The following is a 14,025-nucleotide window of genomic DNA, read 5'->3' as shown; positions in this document are numbered from 1 at the left end:
GGAATGAAATATTCATGGCGAGACCCGGAGAGGGAAGAGCGGCTCCGTTCTAATAACATCCCTCGCCGGCAGAAAATATTTTTCACTTGGCCGTGAGAGCACTGATTAAAATTTTACTTAAATAAAAGATCCAAAGTTCCCTTACAATTGAATGCATTAAAAAGTTTCAAATAATAAAACAAAATTCGTCAATTTTGAGATTTTAAAAATAAGCAAAGATTTTTTTCCTTTTATATATTAATCAAGACTCATTGAAAACTAGTAATTATTTTAGATTGAACATTGAGAAAATTTTAGGAGTGATAAACTTACAAGTTACTTATTAATTAAATTGCAGTCACAGTAGAAGGTGTTAAAAAAATCAACGTTGATTTTGAATTAAGACTTAAATTAAGTGCGAGAGGCAAAGGAAAGGCAAAAAATTGTATAATTCCAGTAAGAGGTAAAAATTTAATTTGAACAATTAAATGCGCTTTATATCTTGAACTTGAAAAATTTGAGCGTAAAAAGGAAATTTTACCAAAATTTTACAGCAGTTGGAACGTTTGCTCATTATTGTTTTTGCATAATTTGCAAGACCATATTATTTTCCGTTGGCTGCCGAAACTTTCATTCTCTTTCTCTCTTTCGCAAGTAGGAAAAATGCGGGCGCAAGCATATTGAATTTCCTAATCAACGAGCTGGAGGCTTTTGAAGCTGGCAGCCAGGCAGGGGCGCCCGCTCGCTCGCTTTTCATTCTCTCTCGCTTGCAATGGCAATGCAATGGTTCACTGATAAGAGGCCCTGACGTCACGTATACATTATACACGTTCTCGGTATATATACTTGGTTAGTGCCGCGAGTGGGCACATAACCCACTCGGTACCAGCGAGCGGTGTATGATGAGTGTCACATGCACACATCCAACTGAAAGAAAATGCACATAACACGACGGCCAGCAATTGCGAGAAAACTCTGCGCGAATTGAAACGCAGCTGCGTACTGCTTTTCGGCTGATAAATTTTTGATAAGCCGAGTTTCTCATCCATCCCGTATGCAAATCGAGAGAGGCGCCCATCGCGCATTGTTCTTCCGAGGAATTAGCATTTAGGGCAATTAATTGCGTTTTTAATTAGTGCTTATTTGCATGCTTTTGCGCAAGATATGAACTTTTAAACTTTTTCTTCTGCGCTCAGCGCATTTTGTACTTTTGTATATACATGCATGTGTGTGTGTATTGATATCAGGCCGAGATAAGACAGAAAGCAGCAGCGAGTTGAGCAGCAGCCAGCTTTGTTGGCGCATGCAGCAGAAAAGCAGCCAGCGACCGACCGACTCTTTTGTAATACACCATCGTGTTTATAATATTCTTATGGGAATGAAAAAATGGAGAAGCTGCTGCTGCTATAGCTTATAAACTATGGAAACACACACACGCTGCAGCGGAGGCTGTAAAGAATGAGAGGCAAACTCGCGCTAAACTGGGTTCATTTCCTGTATGCTGTGGCTACTGCGGAGAACACACGTGAAAAAAGCAAAGCGGATTTCCAATTTTAATCTTGGGCCTCCTGTCAAATCCCAATCCCAGCCAACCTTTAGCTGGGATTTATCTTTCCTCACGTTGAGAGAAAACTCAAAACTGGACATGCCAAGCTTGTTAAATACTGCGAGAGTGATAAAAACATACATTTATTAAACTTTGCTGCGGAAAACTGTAATATTTAAGAAAGTAAATTTTTTTGCAAAAATTGGTTTAACCTTCTTCAACTTTCTATTTTTGGCCTCTATCAAATTATCAGAGTCAAATTTGAAACTTGTCGCACTTCCAGTCACAGCGCAATGCACCATTCCTATTTTTTTTTAAATAACTTTTTTGGACTGGCCAATAATAAAGGGGTTTTTAATTGAGAATTGGGCTGGTTTGCATAAAATTTGTTTCAAAAGACCTTCAAATTTCAAAATTTCACTAAACAAATATTAGACAGTTGCAGTTTTATTTAACTTCGAGCTGATTAAAGTGAATAAATAATCTTTAAATAACTTTAGACTCTCGTTTTTACAATTAATAATTAACATGCACCATATTTCTGGATCAATAAAATTTGCAGGAAATTACATCTCTGGCCTAGTTTACTCCTCTATGACTCTCTAATTTTAAAATAAACGTTTTTTCCAATGACGCATCAAATAATATGGATTTAAAAATGCAGCAGTGAACCATCGCTCACATGGTGCAGCTTTGGATATATTTGGGTGACTGTCCTGAGGCACATTCTGTGTAAAACCTACGCGACTATGGGCACACACAAATGTACTGCTGATAATATGTGTGAGTGCTTGCGTGCTGTGCAAAGCAGGCAAACCGAACAAACGAAACAAGCAAGAGCAGGACGGAGGCAGCAGGCCTCCAAGGAAACTTGGGAGCCGAACTGGTCGGAGTAGTGAGCGCCAAGCTAGCAAATGGTTTCCATAGTAACATCACAGGCCAAAGGGAGAGAATAAGAAAAAGAGACTCGACACACAGGCTGCCTGCAATGAGTGCAAAATTAAAATGAGGAAACTCTTGCCGCCGCGTCTCGCACAGCCCGGCACCCCACCAAGTCCTGCTGAGATTTTCGCCAAACTTCTCTGCCATAGTGAAAATTTTCCTCGTTCAATTCTTTTCCCGATTTTTTCTTTATAGATGACGAAGGAGGAAAATTAAAAATATTCGTAAACAATTTTGAAAAAAAAAAGTGAAAAATAAAAAAGCCGGAAAATGTCCTGAGGTGGGAAGAACTCTTGCTCTCCACTCAAGTCCTTCCAGCTTTTAGCCGAGTTCGTTTCAGTCTTTTCCGCGGAGCAGAGAACGCAACATTTCTTCTCTTTCTCTGTTGGTACTGCTCTCCGAATTGCTATTGCGATGGCCCCTGTGAGTAGTAAAAAAGAACTTTTGATGTTCTGCGCAATGGTACTTTTCTTTCTCTTCTCTCGTTGGGGTTTTTTTTTATCAGTTAGATTTTTGCCGCCGCTCCTTGCGGAATGAGATGCTGTCTGCTGGAGAGACAAGAGAGCATTCCTTTCATGCGAATTCCAAAAGCCACAAAAATGCACGACGTTTTCATTTTGACAAGCCGGAGAGTCTCTCGTTTTTATTTCATCCGCCACAAGAGCAACTTCTTCGTTAGTCCACTAATTCGTTAAATGATCCGTCTCAAGTGGCACGGATATTTTTTTAATTACAGAGAATTTTAGGAGGCAAGTCAGTTATTTGTCTCAACTTGAGAGGACCAGAGTGGAAGCGACTGCACATTTTCATCCGAATAGCTGCTGGTCTGACTTTTGGCAAAAACATTGGAAAAAAAACTTTCCTCCCAAAGAGATATAACTTTCTTATGAAATCTGCACGTCAGCAGGATAAAACAAAATAAAACGTAAATCTGTGTTTCTTTTTAATGAGATTTGGTTTGGTGCTGGATAAGATTGAAACAAAGTGTGAAGCAATCGTGATTGTTTCATTTATCACAATTGTTATTTTTGTAGCCATAATACTATCTTAAACATGGATTGGGCACACGCTTGATATGAAGCGTATCAAAAATGTCTTCAATTAAAATCAAGTTTGTTCAAAAGTACTTTATGGCTATTTTAATGAAGAATAATTACGGTTTTTTGAAAATAAAATTATTAATCCTTTATTATAATTCCATTATGAATAAATTAAACTTTGGTTTTTTTTACCGAAAAATGATGAGATGCATTTTTTGAATTGAAAATTGAACCAACGAAGTCCGCTTCTTCTGTCAGCATTTCTGTCAAACTTTCCCGTTTTTGGAGGTGCAACATGAAGTCAGCAGGCTCTGATCAGGGAAATCAAGTGTGTCAGGTGCGCCAGTTTGAATTTATATAACTCATTCATGTAACGCGCCGTCGCTCTCCCCCATATAGCTGTCCCAATCAATAACTTAAATTATTAACGGCCGCGTCAAAATTTATAATTAATTCGGCAATAAAATTAATTAGCCTGATTATACAGCTGCACACTGGCGAACTGTGCAATTTCCAGCAGCCATATTCCCAATTCGCCAGCGGCAGCACCGCGAGTATAATTTTGTAGCTTCTGGCCTCGCGCGCGCGGCACAGCAGCGGCTCTATAGTCGCGGCGGCGCGGCTAATTTCCATTTATTAATAAGTCTGCAATAGCCGTTGTTTTTCATTAATATGTATTTTCCGAGAGGCAGAAGGTGGACGTGCCTGCAGAACGAAATAGCAGACACGCAGTCCAGCCAGACTACTGCAGTACTCGTTAGCTTTTAATGTCAAATTTAGCCAAAAGCTGAAATTTATTGACTAGAATTCAGCATAAAATCTATCATTATTAAATAAAAATTTCACGATTTAGGATCAAATTTGTCCTAGATTTAATTGCAGTAGCAGAAATAGAGCAAAATGTGTTATAAAAAATTCATGCTTTTAATTTCTTCAAGATTCCTTTAAAATTAATTAAAACGTTAAATTCTACACATTTTTTCTACCTTAAGTAAAGAAGTTCTATAAAAACAAGGAAATTAAAACTTATATAGATACCGTTTTTTATAAATCTGCGGCTCATACTTGCGCCAATTGACGTGGAGATGCTTTGGTGCTATTATTAGTTTTGAGGTGCACATCGAACAATACAACTTTGTTATCTGCTTGCTTTTATCGTGAAAAGGTGGATTTTTAATTGTAACACCTGCAGCAGAAACGAGGCGGCAGTCAAAGCAGAATCGCCTGCTGCTGCTTGATGACGGCGAGTGACACACCGCGCGGCAAAGGAAAAGGAAGTGTTTTTGTTTCGCGCAGCTTTCCTCTCACAACCAGCCAGCAGGATGAATTTTATTTTTATTGAATATTACGAAAAGTGTCTGCTTTTTATCTCACGCACGTTTGTTTTTCCTGTTTCTCTAGTCCGCGGTTTGACTTTTGGTAGAAACTATTTTCTGGGCTTCCTGCAGCAAACGAAAAATGATTATAAAACCGTTAGTGAAAACATTTGCTGTGTGTTATTCTTAATTCTTTCCTTTTTTAAATTTCCTTAACATTTTATGGAAACTTAACTATACAAGATGGGAAGAAAGAAATTACAGAGAGAATAATATATAATTGTATTTAAAAATCAAATTTGGGTTTAAACATAATAACTAATTTAATTTTCCAGCAGAAAAAACGGAAAAAACCTCCAAATTAAATATACTGAACAAAAGTATAAGTTTTCCATTACAAAAATAATCAAAAGCGACTGCTTGCATAACGTTATATTGACACACAGTGGGACAAGGGTACACAAAATGTATGTGTTTGATTTTTGTTAGCGCATAAACAAACAGGAAAGCTGCTCGTTCAACACGATCAATTTCGATATCGAATCAAATAATAACATGGCAGGTTTTCAAACACGCAAAATATGATCAGGCTGTAATGCAAAAATTAAAATTGTTAATTTTGTCTGGTGTACATTTCAGCCAAACAAATTTTAAATATATATTTGCGACATTGCAGAGAAATATTATTTCAGGTGCTCATCGCGATCAAAAATTTGATTGGGTTTATGCTGAAATTATAAAATGCGCAACGGTGCTTACGAAAGTATGTAGGCACATTTTTGGGGGAAAACCAAGGCGCTCTCTAACGTGCGTTCGTATCATTGAACCAAGAAAAAGGTGAAAGGTGACATTTTATAGGACTTCTTTGGACACACCAACAATGAAAAGGGCAAGCCTGCATGCGCTAAAAAAACATATATTTTCCTGCTCCGTCCACTCTCAAAGTACATGCAAAAAGCTCGAGTGTAAAAGCGGACTTGAAGAGTCGCCCTGTGTGACCTCTCTCTCTCCAAGAGAGCCTATTCAAATGATCGGCGGCCTATTCAACTGCTATGGTGCTGAACGGCCACAGGCCACGGCTGCAAAAATGTTTTCCCCACGACATTTCACTCTCTTCTGCATGCATATTATACAAAAATAGTAAAATCAGGCAGGGGTTTCCTGTGAAACTTGAAAACAAAACATCCTGACAGATGACTCGGTTCGTGGAACTTCCCTCCAGCACCTGAAAGGAAAAGACCAACTTTTACAGGCGTGTCGTAAAAGAATCAGAAACGCTGCAGTTGTAGCGGGGACAGTGAAAAAAGAATATTCTTTTGTCCGGCAAGTCGAGTGGAAGAAATCCACCTCGGAAAATCGAGCGTCATTTGCATGGGTTGCTTCTGGGAAAGGTCCGGCGTAGGCAAAGATTTGGGGCAGAACGGTCGGTAAAAAATCGTTCCACTTGAGAATTTTTTTATAAAAAAAGAACAGAAAAGCTTCAGTTTAACTGGAAACGTAAACAATTTTGAAGGAAAGTGCGTGGACGTGTTTTGTATTGAAGCTAATGCAGGAAACAAAAAGAAAAGGGGGAGAGCTCAGGTTGCTTTCAAAAGACAACAACTGATTGCTAATTGTATTTTTTATTTTTAAGCGTGCAAAAATCTACAAACGCGCCTTGTTTAAATCCAATTGTAGAAATATGATTAGAAATCTATAATTACTATCTCTTTTTATTATAAAAACTGCTTTATAAAAAAAATAACCTAGATTAAATTCTATGCTAAATTCACTAAATCATTAATAAATGATGAATCAAATTAATTATCAAGTCTAGAAGAATGAATAAAATTTGTTCATTTTCCACTGCCCGCAGTTGGACAATTTTATTTGCATCTGAGAAAATCGCACTGAATCAATCTGCGTGCTGCGATAATAAACGTGGTGCTCACGCCTGCCGCTTTTTTAATTTCCTCGCAACGCATTTTTATGCTCCACACGCGGCGGCAGAAATGGTTCCTGCATCGTCAAAAGTTGAAACTGAAAAATAAAGCGCGCGAATACAGCCATCACATAAACTTTTTATTCCTCCAGTGTTCGTCGGGGTGTGTAAATATTATCATATTTTATTGCTGCTTATCACATCGCCCGAACAATTTTATGCTCTCGACGGAGCGCAATTTCTTTTCATCATTTATTATATATTTTTTTTAACGCGGCGAACAAAGTTAACTTCTGTTTTAGCTAAGTGAAACAATTTTATTGCCCGGCAGCGTATGGACCGAGCGACCGACCGTCGGACCAAACTAAAAATGGGGGAGGATTTGAGGCAGCGTGTTTTCTCTCTGCGTGCGTGCAGCATAAATTTTATTTTCCGAGATGGAGCGAGCGAGAAGCAACGGCGAGTCCAAGCGCCGAGAACCAGTTTTTCTTTGAAAAAAAGGAGAATTTATGTATAAAAAATCTGGTCGCTGCGGCGGCGGCTGAACGGCGGATCGCGAGAGTCAGTCAGTCGCCCGCCAGCAGAAAAATGCTCGTAGGCTTTTTCTTTCTTTCTCTCTCTCTCTCCAGCAGCCGACGCCGCTTCTTTTCATCCTGGACATCTCCGTTGCGAAAAATACATTGCAGTGGGAATGGAAAGAGGAGGGGCCGAGCGACCAGCTACACTCGAGAAAGGGTTACGCGAAACAAATCTTGGCCGGAGTCTCCGCGCCTCGCACATATGCAAAGCAATCCCAATCTCCAAGGTTGAAAGAACACGCACGGAGCTCTCGTTGGTGCACGGAGATGGACGTACTCGCTCTCCATGTACATGGCACTGCAAAAAAATGAAACCTTTTTCGCCTCTGCACATTTGCGATTCATGATGTAAATTTGTTTTTTTTTCAGCTTTTATTTGCAGCTTTTATTATTCAATTTCCTAAAATGGATTCAATCATTTGCATCTAAATTCTTTAAATAAAAATAAATATATTTTTAATTAATTTACATTAAAGCAATTTTTATTTTGATAAAATTTTACGCTTTTTGCTGACGATAATTTCAATTTACTTACCAATTCATAGAGAGAGCCCAAATATTTTCTATGCAGCTTCAGAATTCCCCGCTATTCCCTTTAAAAAAAAAATCACTGGCAAGTTCTTGAGAAAACGCTCTTTGTGGGATTTTGCCAGTCTTAGCTGAAAGCCCATAAATTCTGATATTTCTCCAAAAAAGAGAGACAATTTTCTGGCCCCCTGGACCACATTTCCTGGTACTGCCTTTTATGCAGCAGCCAACCCAGCATGCATCTCGAGCACAATGCGACCCTAAAAACTACCCTACGCAGGGCAGCAGCGAGCAAAAGAGAGGCTGGGAGAGGTAGGCCTACAGCACACCTTTTTGTATTCTTATTTTTCTCTTCAGAAGGAAGGCTGCTTTTCAGTGCACACAAGTGAAGAAGAAAGAATTCTCTTGTGTGCTCTCGCTGTATTTTTATTTTTTGTTGTGTCTACATGGTTGCCAGCTTCAAGCTCGGAATAATAATTATACAATGGGGTAGAGGCGCTGACTCGCTTGCCGACTCCAATGGCAACGTGAAAAACGTTTGCTCCACGTCTTGTGGAATTATGTGCCTCAAAGATTTTATCTTTCAAAATTTTAAAATGCTTTTTTTGTTTCAAATTATTCTTTTGTTTTTATAAATTTTGTTTGATTTTAAGCAAATTTATTTTGAACTTTTCTTATTTATATTTGGGGAATTTTTCATATATTCAAATTAAAAACTGATGTATTGAGATATAATAGTTTTTTTATGTAATCTTTTTTCTCTTCAGTTATTTACATACCGTGTTTAATTACATTCATGCTCATTTGTAACACAACGCTTCGGAGACGAAAACCGGGCATATTTTTTAACACATGCAATGACAGCAATCGAGTAGCTCTTGAAAAACAACAATCAAAAAGTGCCTTCGAGTATAATTATAACAGTAGCAATGAAATGTTGAGTAACAAAATTCGTCGTCATCTGGAATTATGAAAAAATAATGATAAGAATAATGTCGCACTCTTGCTCGCAAAATAAGCACCATGGATCATGTTCGCTCGACACTATATTAACAACAACAAAAACACTTCTCTTTCATCAAAATTTACACACACATGTAATAATCACAATTCGTATTAACCATCAGTATTTTGGGTTCCAACTTTTGCTTTTCGTAAATGCACATGAAATAAACAGATTCTTAGCTAATTTTAGTATAGGCCCTTGAATACCTTTTACAAAAATTACGTATGCACTTTTATTGTTTCGGGTGGTAACAGCTTCTTTAATTCTGCTTTTTTTCCTTCAAAAAAATATGTGATGATTAGCCAAAAGATAAATTTACAAAAAAAAAACGTAATTAATAATAATAATTAAAAAGATATGAACACAAAACGACCTCTAGTCGTGATGGCACAAGATATTTGACAAATAAAATAAAAATCTTTTTACAACGAAAAATAATGAAATGCTGCAGTGGTTAAAATTGTGTATTGGAGATCATTAGAATTAAATTATTAATCAAGGAGAGTTATTTCCCGTAACTCATTTCCATTCGAATAACTCAATTACGGTGGCCAATAAAATGGCTACAGAAATTTAGCCTTGTTAAAGAGTAACCATGGTGAATCTTTTTAGATGAAATTCAGTCAAATCCAGCAGTGAGTTGTTGACAATCGATCGCGTGTTAATAAAAACTTTGTATTCGTTATCACAGGCAATGGTTCCCTTAATTTTACAGAGCAAGCACCACCATGGTTACTATGCGCTCGAATAATTTATCTCCTTGAGAAAAATAGGCGGATCATTTTTTAAGAAAAGCAGGGCGATGGAAAAATCACAACATGATATGAGCGATTCCACAAACTACATTTTAACAATTTCAAAATTTGCATAATTGTTTTCCTCGCAGAATGCCAAAAAATTTGCCGCGACCAAAGCTTGAGGACAAAAATGATCGGAATTAATGAAAAGTGAGTCTGGCAGTCAATTTAATCTTTTTTTTTTCAACTAAAGGAACTGATGCAACCGTTAGCGGAGAACGTTTGTCAATTAGTCTCATCTAACGTGGAACAGACCCAAATTGAGCACTTTGAGCCTGGGGAGGCTGAGCAGCCTGTCGAGGGCAGCGTGTGACACTCGTGTGCACCCGTACAGATCGATGGCCTTCAACTTCTGCAAACTGTCCGCCAGCTTGTTGACGCCCACGTCAGTTACCCTGCTGCACTGTCCAATGTGTAGCACTTCCAGTTCACTCAGGGTCCCTGCCATTTGGCAAAGGCCGTCGTCCGAAATGCGGCACGCACTCAGGCACAGGGTTCTCAACAGGGTCAAACCCTGTGAAAGGTGGTTCAGCGCCGGATCACCGATTTTGTCGCAGAAGGACACATCCAGGGAGGTCAGGGCCGAGCCACCTTCAGCCAGATACGCGATACCAGTGTCAGTCACGTTGTCACACGCCCTCAGGTTCAGTTCCCTCAGGGAGGGCATCTTCGCCAGGTATTTGAGGCCACTGTCAGTTATGGAAACGCAGAAACTCAGGTTGATCGACTTCAGGCTGGTCAGCCCTGTTGAGATGTACCTGAGCGACTCGTCAGTTAACCTTTGGCAGTCCTGCAGCCCCAGGTACTCGAGCTCAACGGGTCCCAGAACGCCGTGCTCAGGTGGCGGAAGGGCGAAACTGTAGGTGACGGCGGCGGCCATCGAGGACATGATGACCGAGTCTTCGTCGTCATCAGAGTCCTCAGCCAGACCCTTGCCACACAGGTGACCGATGCCGTGATCTGAAATGTGCCAGCAGGATCTCAGGTTGAGCCTCTTCAGTCTCGGCAGGCCCCAGGCGATGAGCAACAGTCCTGTGTTGGTGATGTGAGAACAACCACCCAACTCCAAAACTTCCAGGTTGCGCATATTCTGCGCGATTCTGCCCAAACTCGAGTCGGTGACCTGCTTGCACAGGGACAGGTCGAGTTGCCTAAGGGTGAGCAAGGGCATGTAAAAAGCGTGCGCCAAACCTATGTCGGTGACACTGTAGTTACCACTCAGGTTGAGCTTCTCAACGTTGGGTACCTGATAGATGAGCTCCCTGAGGGACCTCTTCATGGATAGCACCTGGAACCTCTTGATGCCCCTGCGGCCCAGACTGTTGAAAAGACCTTGTACGGGCTTCCGCAGGTGCAACTTGGCCTCAACACCGCGCCACACAGACTTGTAGTTCGCGGCATCGCGCCACGCTGAGCAAACCTGAGCGGCCCTACCCTTGTCCTTGACGCCGAGGTAGCTGAAGATGAGGGCCAAAATCTCAGGGTAGAGTTGCGAGATGTGCGTGCTCGTCTGCTCAGGTTCAGGTGGCGTCTCGGGCCTCGGGGCAGTCGCCTCGGTCCTCTGCAGGGGCGGACCGCTGAGTTCAAGCAGGGTCTGCCGAGGGTCGACGATCACCGTAGTCCTCGAAGGGTAAGGAGGCACGTGTGGCGTCGGAGGGATGCCATGGTGCAGGGGGGTTACCAAGTAGGGTTGGTACCTGAGCTGGTGTCTCTGGTGGTGGAAGGTTGTGCGGTGCATGAACGGACCGCGCAGGTCGTAGTGATGCTCGTAGGGTAGGCCGGCGAAGTTAGGCAACACTGTCACCACGAGTTGTCCGTCGGTCATCATCTTGGGGGGCAACTATTGTCCAAACCACATTACGACACGGGCTGCGGTGCAACGAGATGCGTGGCCCGTTCTCTCGAACCTCTATCACACTACTGACGGTCGCTGCCGCCGCCGAGCTAGAGCGAGTGCCGCCGCCGCCAGCTTCGCGGCTCTCCCTTCCCCCGGCGGGCCAATCGCGGCCAAGGTTTACCTTGCCTCGCATCACCATTGGCACGCCTCGTTTGACCACGTGGTACCCACGGCCCGTATTGATTGGGAGATGGCCTCTGCAAAAAGCAGGAAAAAACGCGGCGCGCGGTTTTTTAATTTCGAGACACGCGGTGTGGGTGGCTTCGCGCGCAGCAGCCGGTTGCCGGAGCAGATCGCGGTCGGCCCAAAGCTGCTATGCGGGGGGCATTCGAGGAGTTTGGTGACATGACCTAAAATGACTGAAGGTATATTGTGAAAAAACAATAGAATAATTAAAAACGAAAAATAAATAAATAATTAATAACGAAATAGTAAATAACATACTTAAAATGAAATAATAAATAAATAATAATGTGAACATTTTCATTGCTAAAATTTTTGTTTTTAAATTTTAATTGATTTTATGTTTAATACCTAAGCCTGACTTTCTTGCAGAGGTTTTGATGGTGTTTTTCTATATTAGGTGTCACCGAGATAGCTCGTTTTTAAAAGCACAAACAACGAAACACTGTTTTTCAATTATAGAACTGAAATGGAACTCTCTTTAGATGATGACGAGCTATAATTTTCTTTCCCCTCTTTAAGCATCTTTAATATTCCAGCGCTATCAAAATCTTCATTATGATAAAATGACTAGAACACAGATACTTTCGGACTCCTCCTTTCTTGCTTATGGGTTTCAAGTTGAACCCAAATGCTGTTTGATGAACACAATCCATTCATCACGGGTTGAATTTTTGGGCAACCTGCAAAAAAAATGAATTTAATCTTGAGAACCAAATTTAATATGCTAATTGACTCAGCGGCTAAAAAAATGGCATCTTTAAAAAGATTTATGCTTCCAAATTGTTATAAAAAAAGTAATATAAAATTATATTTAAAATGCAAAATTATAAGCAAAGTTCAACTTACAATATAGAACGACACTGCTAGTTTTTGTGCGTTTCTATCGTTTGGCATTGCCTCCATATGGTTCCAAAATCGTTGGTGGCATCCGATCGCGCAAGCGGAGGGCCTTCGGCCTCTCGGAGCAGACACACATTCCACTGGCACTGCCAAATCAAAGGGCTGCGCCTCATCGACGAAATCAGAAAGAATGGAATGGCGCGGGCCTAAAGGGATGCGCATGCAATTTAATGCTCTAATTTTAAGGATTAAACAGTAAAAATCATCATTAATGAAATTCATGTAACAATTAAATTTAACCTAATTTTAAATATAGCATTATTTAAAATAATGTATTTTCAAATCTTACTCTTATCAAATAATTTTTCACTAATTTTATTTATTTACTAATTATTTTCTTCAAACACTTTAACTTGACACACTTCTCCAAAATATCAGGATATTAAATATTTAATAACATTGCTAACATTTTGCTGCATCAAACATATTATTCTGAGAAGCGAAATCAGAGTTTTTTGTTCAATCCAAATGCATATTTCAAGTCCCATTGTTTCTGTATCGAAGATGAGTGCCTCTTGCTATTCTAAGGATTAGAAAAAAATTATCATCAAGCAGTGGAGACTAACAGGCCCATTGTACGCGTCTTTGTTTTTAGAGGCCCATTAGAGAGATAACAAGGCCCGCGCACTACGGAACGAGTGTTATACAACCGTCTCAGCATGCATGCTCGGCGTGTTACATAACAACGGTAGCGAACAAGAATAATGAACCTCTCAGAATACCCTGGCTTATACGTACATGGCGAATATCATCTTTCAATCCAATTATTTCCTCTTTTCCTTGCATCCGCGCCTGAATATGCTGCGAAACACACTGAAAATACATTTACAAATGTGAGTCACAGATGCAAATTTTGGCTTATATAAATTTTTGGAATACCAAATTTTGAAATTATTTTCTTACACTCAAACACTATTTAGCGAGACAATTTATTTTGTATTGTCCCGGAATAAAAATTTCACTTTTTTTGTGAATATTCCAAAATACATCCGTATAATAAATTATTCCAGAATATTTTTATTCACACCACGCCGTGTGTGCGCGTGGTTTAATTATATTTTGTTAATTAATGGGCCGTTCCGCAGGGCACGGATGTTTTGTACTTTTGTGCAGTGCACCACACGTACCCTCTTATTACATTTTGCTCTGTGCGAAATTTTTGCCAGCCACCCCTACATTCGGCATGAACTGCCAGAACAATTGATTGATTGCCTCGTGCATTGGAAATAATCCAACAGCTGAAATTGTCACTTTTATTGAAACTCGAAAATGCATTTTACCTCGCCTGATATTTTCTATTAATTTTTGCTGCTGAAGTAAAATTGAAAAACGTTGAAGTGCCGGATAAATTTAATTCTTCATGTGTTTCAATTTTAATTATTCTTTGTC

The 14,025-nt window shown here is 40.0% G+C and overlaps 2 protein-coding genes across 2 annotated transcripts in view; one reads left to right on the top strand and one right to left on the bottom strand.

Moving 5' to 3' along the window:
* Positions 1 to 14,025, top strand: part of LOC132197192 (protein Wnt-5a-like) — a 103,947-nt gene that overhangs the window by 34,077 nt on the left and 55,845 nt on the right. The gene's annotated exons all lie outside the window — the stretch shown is intronic.
* On the bottom strand, positions 8,573 to 11,582 carry LOC132197720 (F-box/LRR-repeat protein 14-like). Its single transcript, XM_059621208.1, has one exon. The coding sequence runs from the start codon at positions 11,479 to 11,481 to the stop codon at positions 9,889 to 9,891; it is 1,593 nt and encodes a 530-aa protein (XP_059477191.1). The 5' UTR covers positions 11,482 to 11,582; the 3' UTR covers positions 8,573 to 9,888.

The sequence above is a fragment of the Neocloeon triangulifer genome, unplaced genomic scaffold, assembly GCF_031216515.1.
Source record: "Neocloeon triangulifer isolate White Clay Creek 2 clone unplaced genomic scaffold, ASM3121651v1 ptg000012l, whole genome shotgun sequence".
NCBI lineage: Eukaryota > Metazoa > Arthropoda > Insecta > Ephemeroptera > Baetidae > Neocloeon > Neocloeon triangulifer.
Note: the sequence above shows the minus strand (reverse complement) of the source record. Positions and strands in the feature narration are given on the sequence as shown.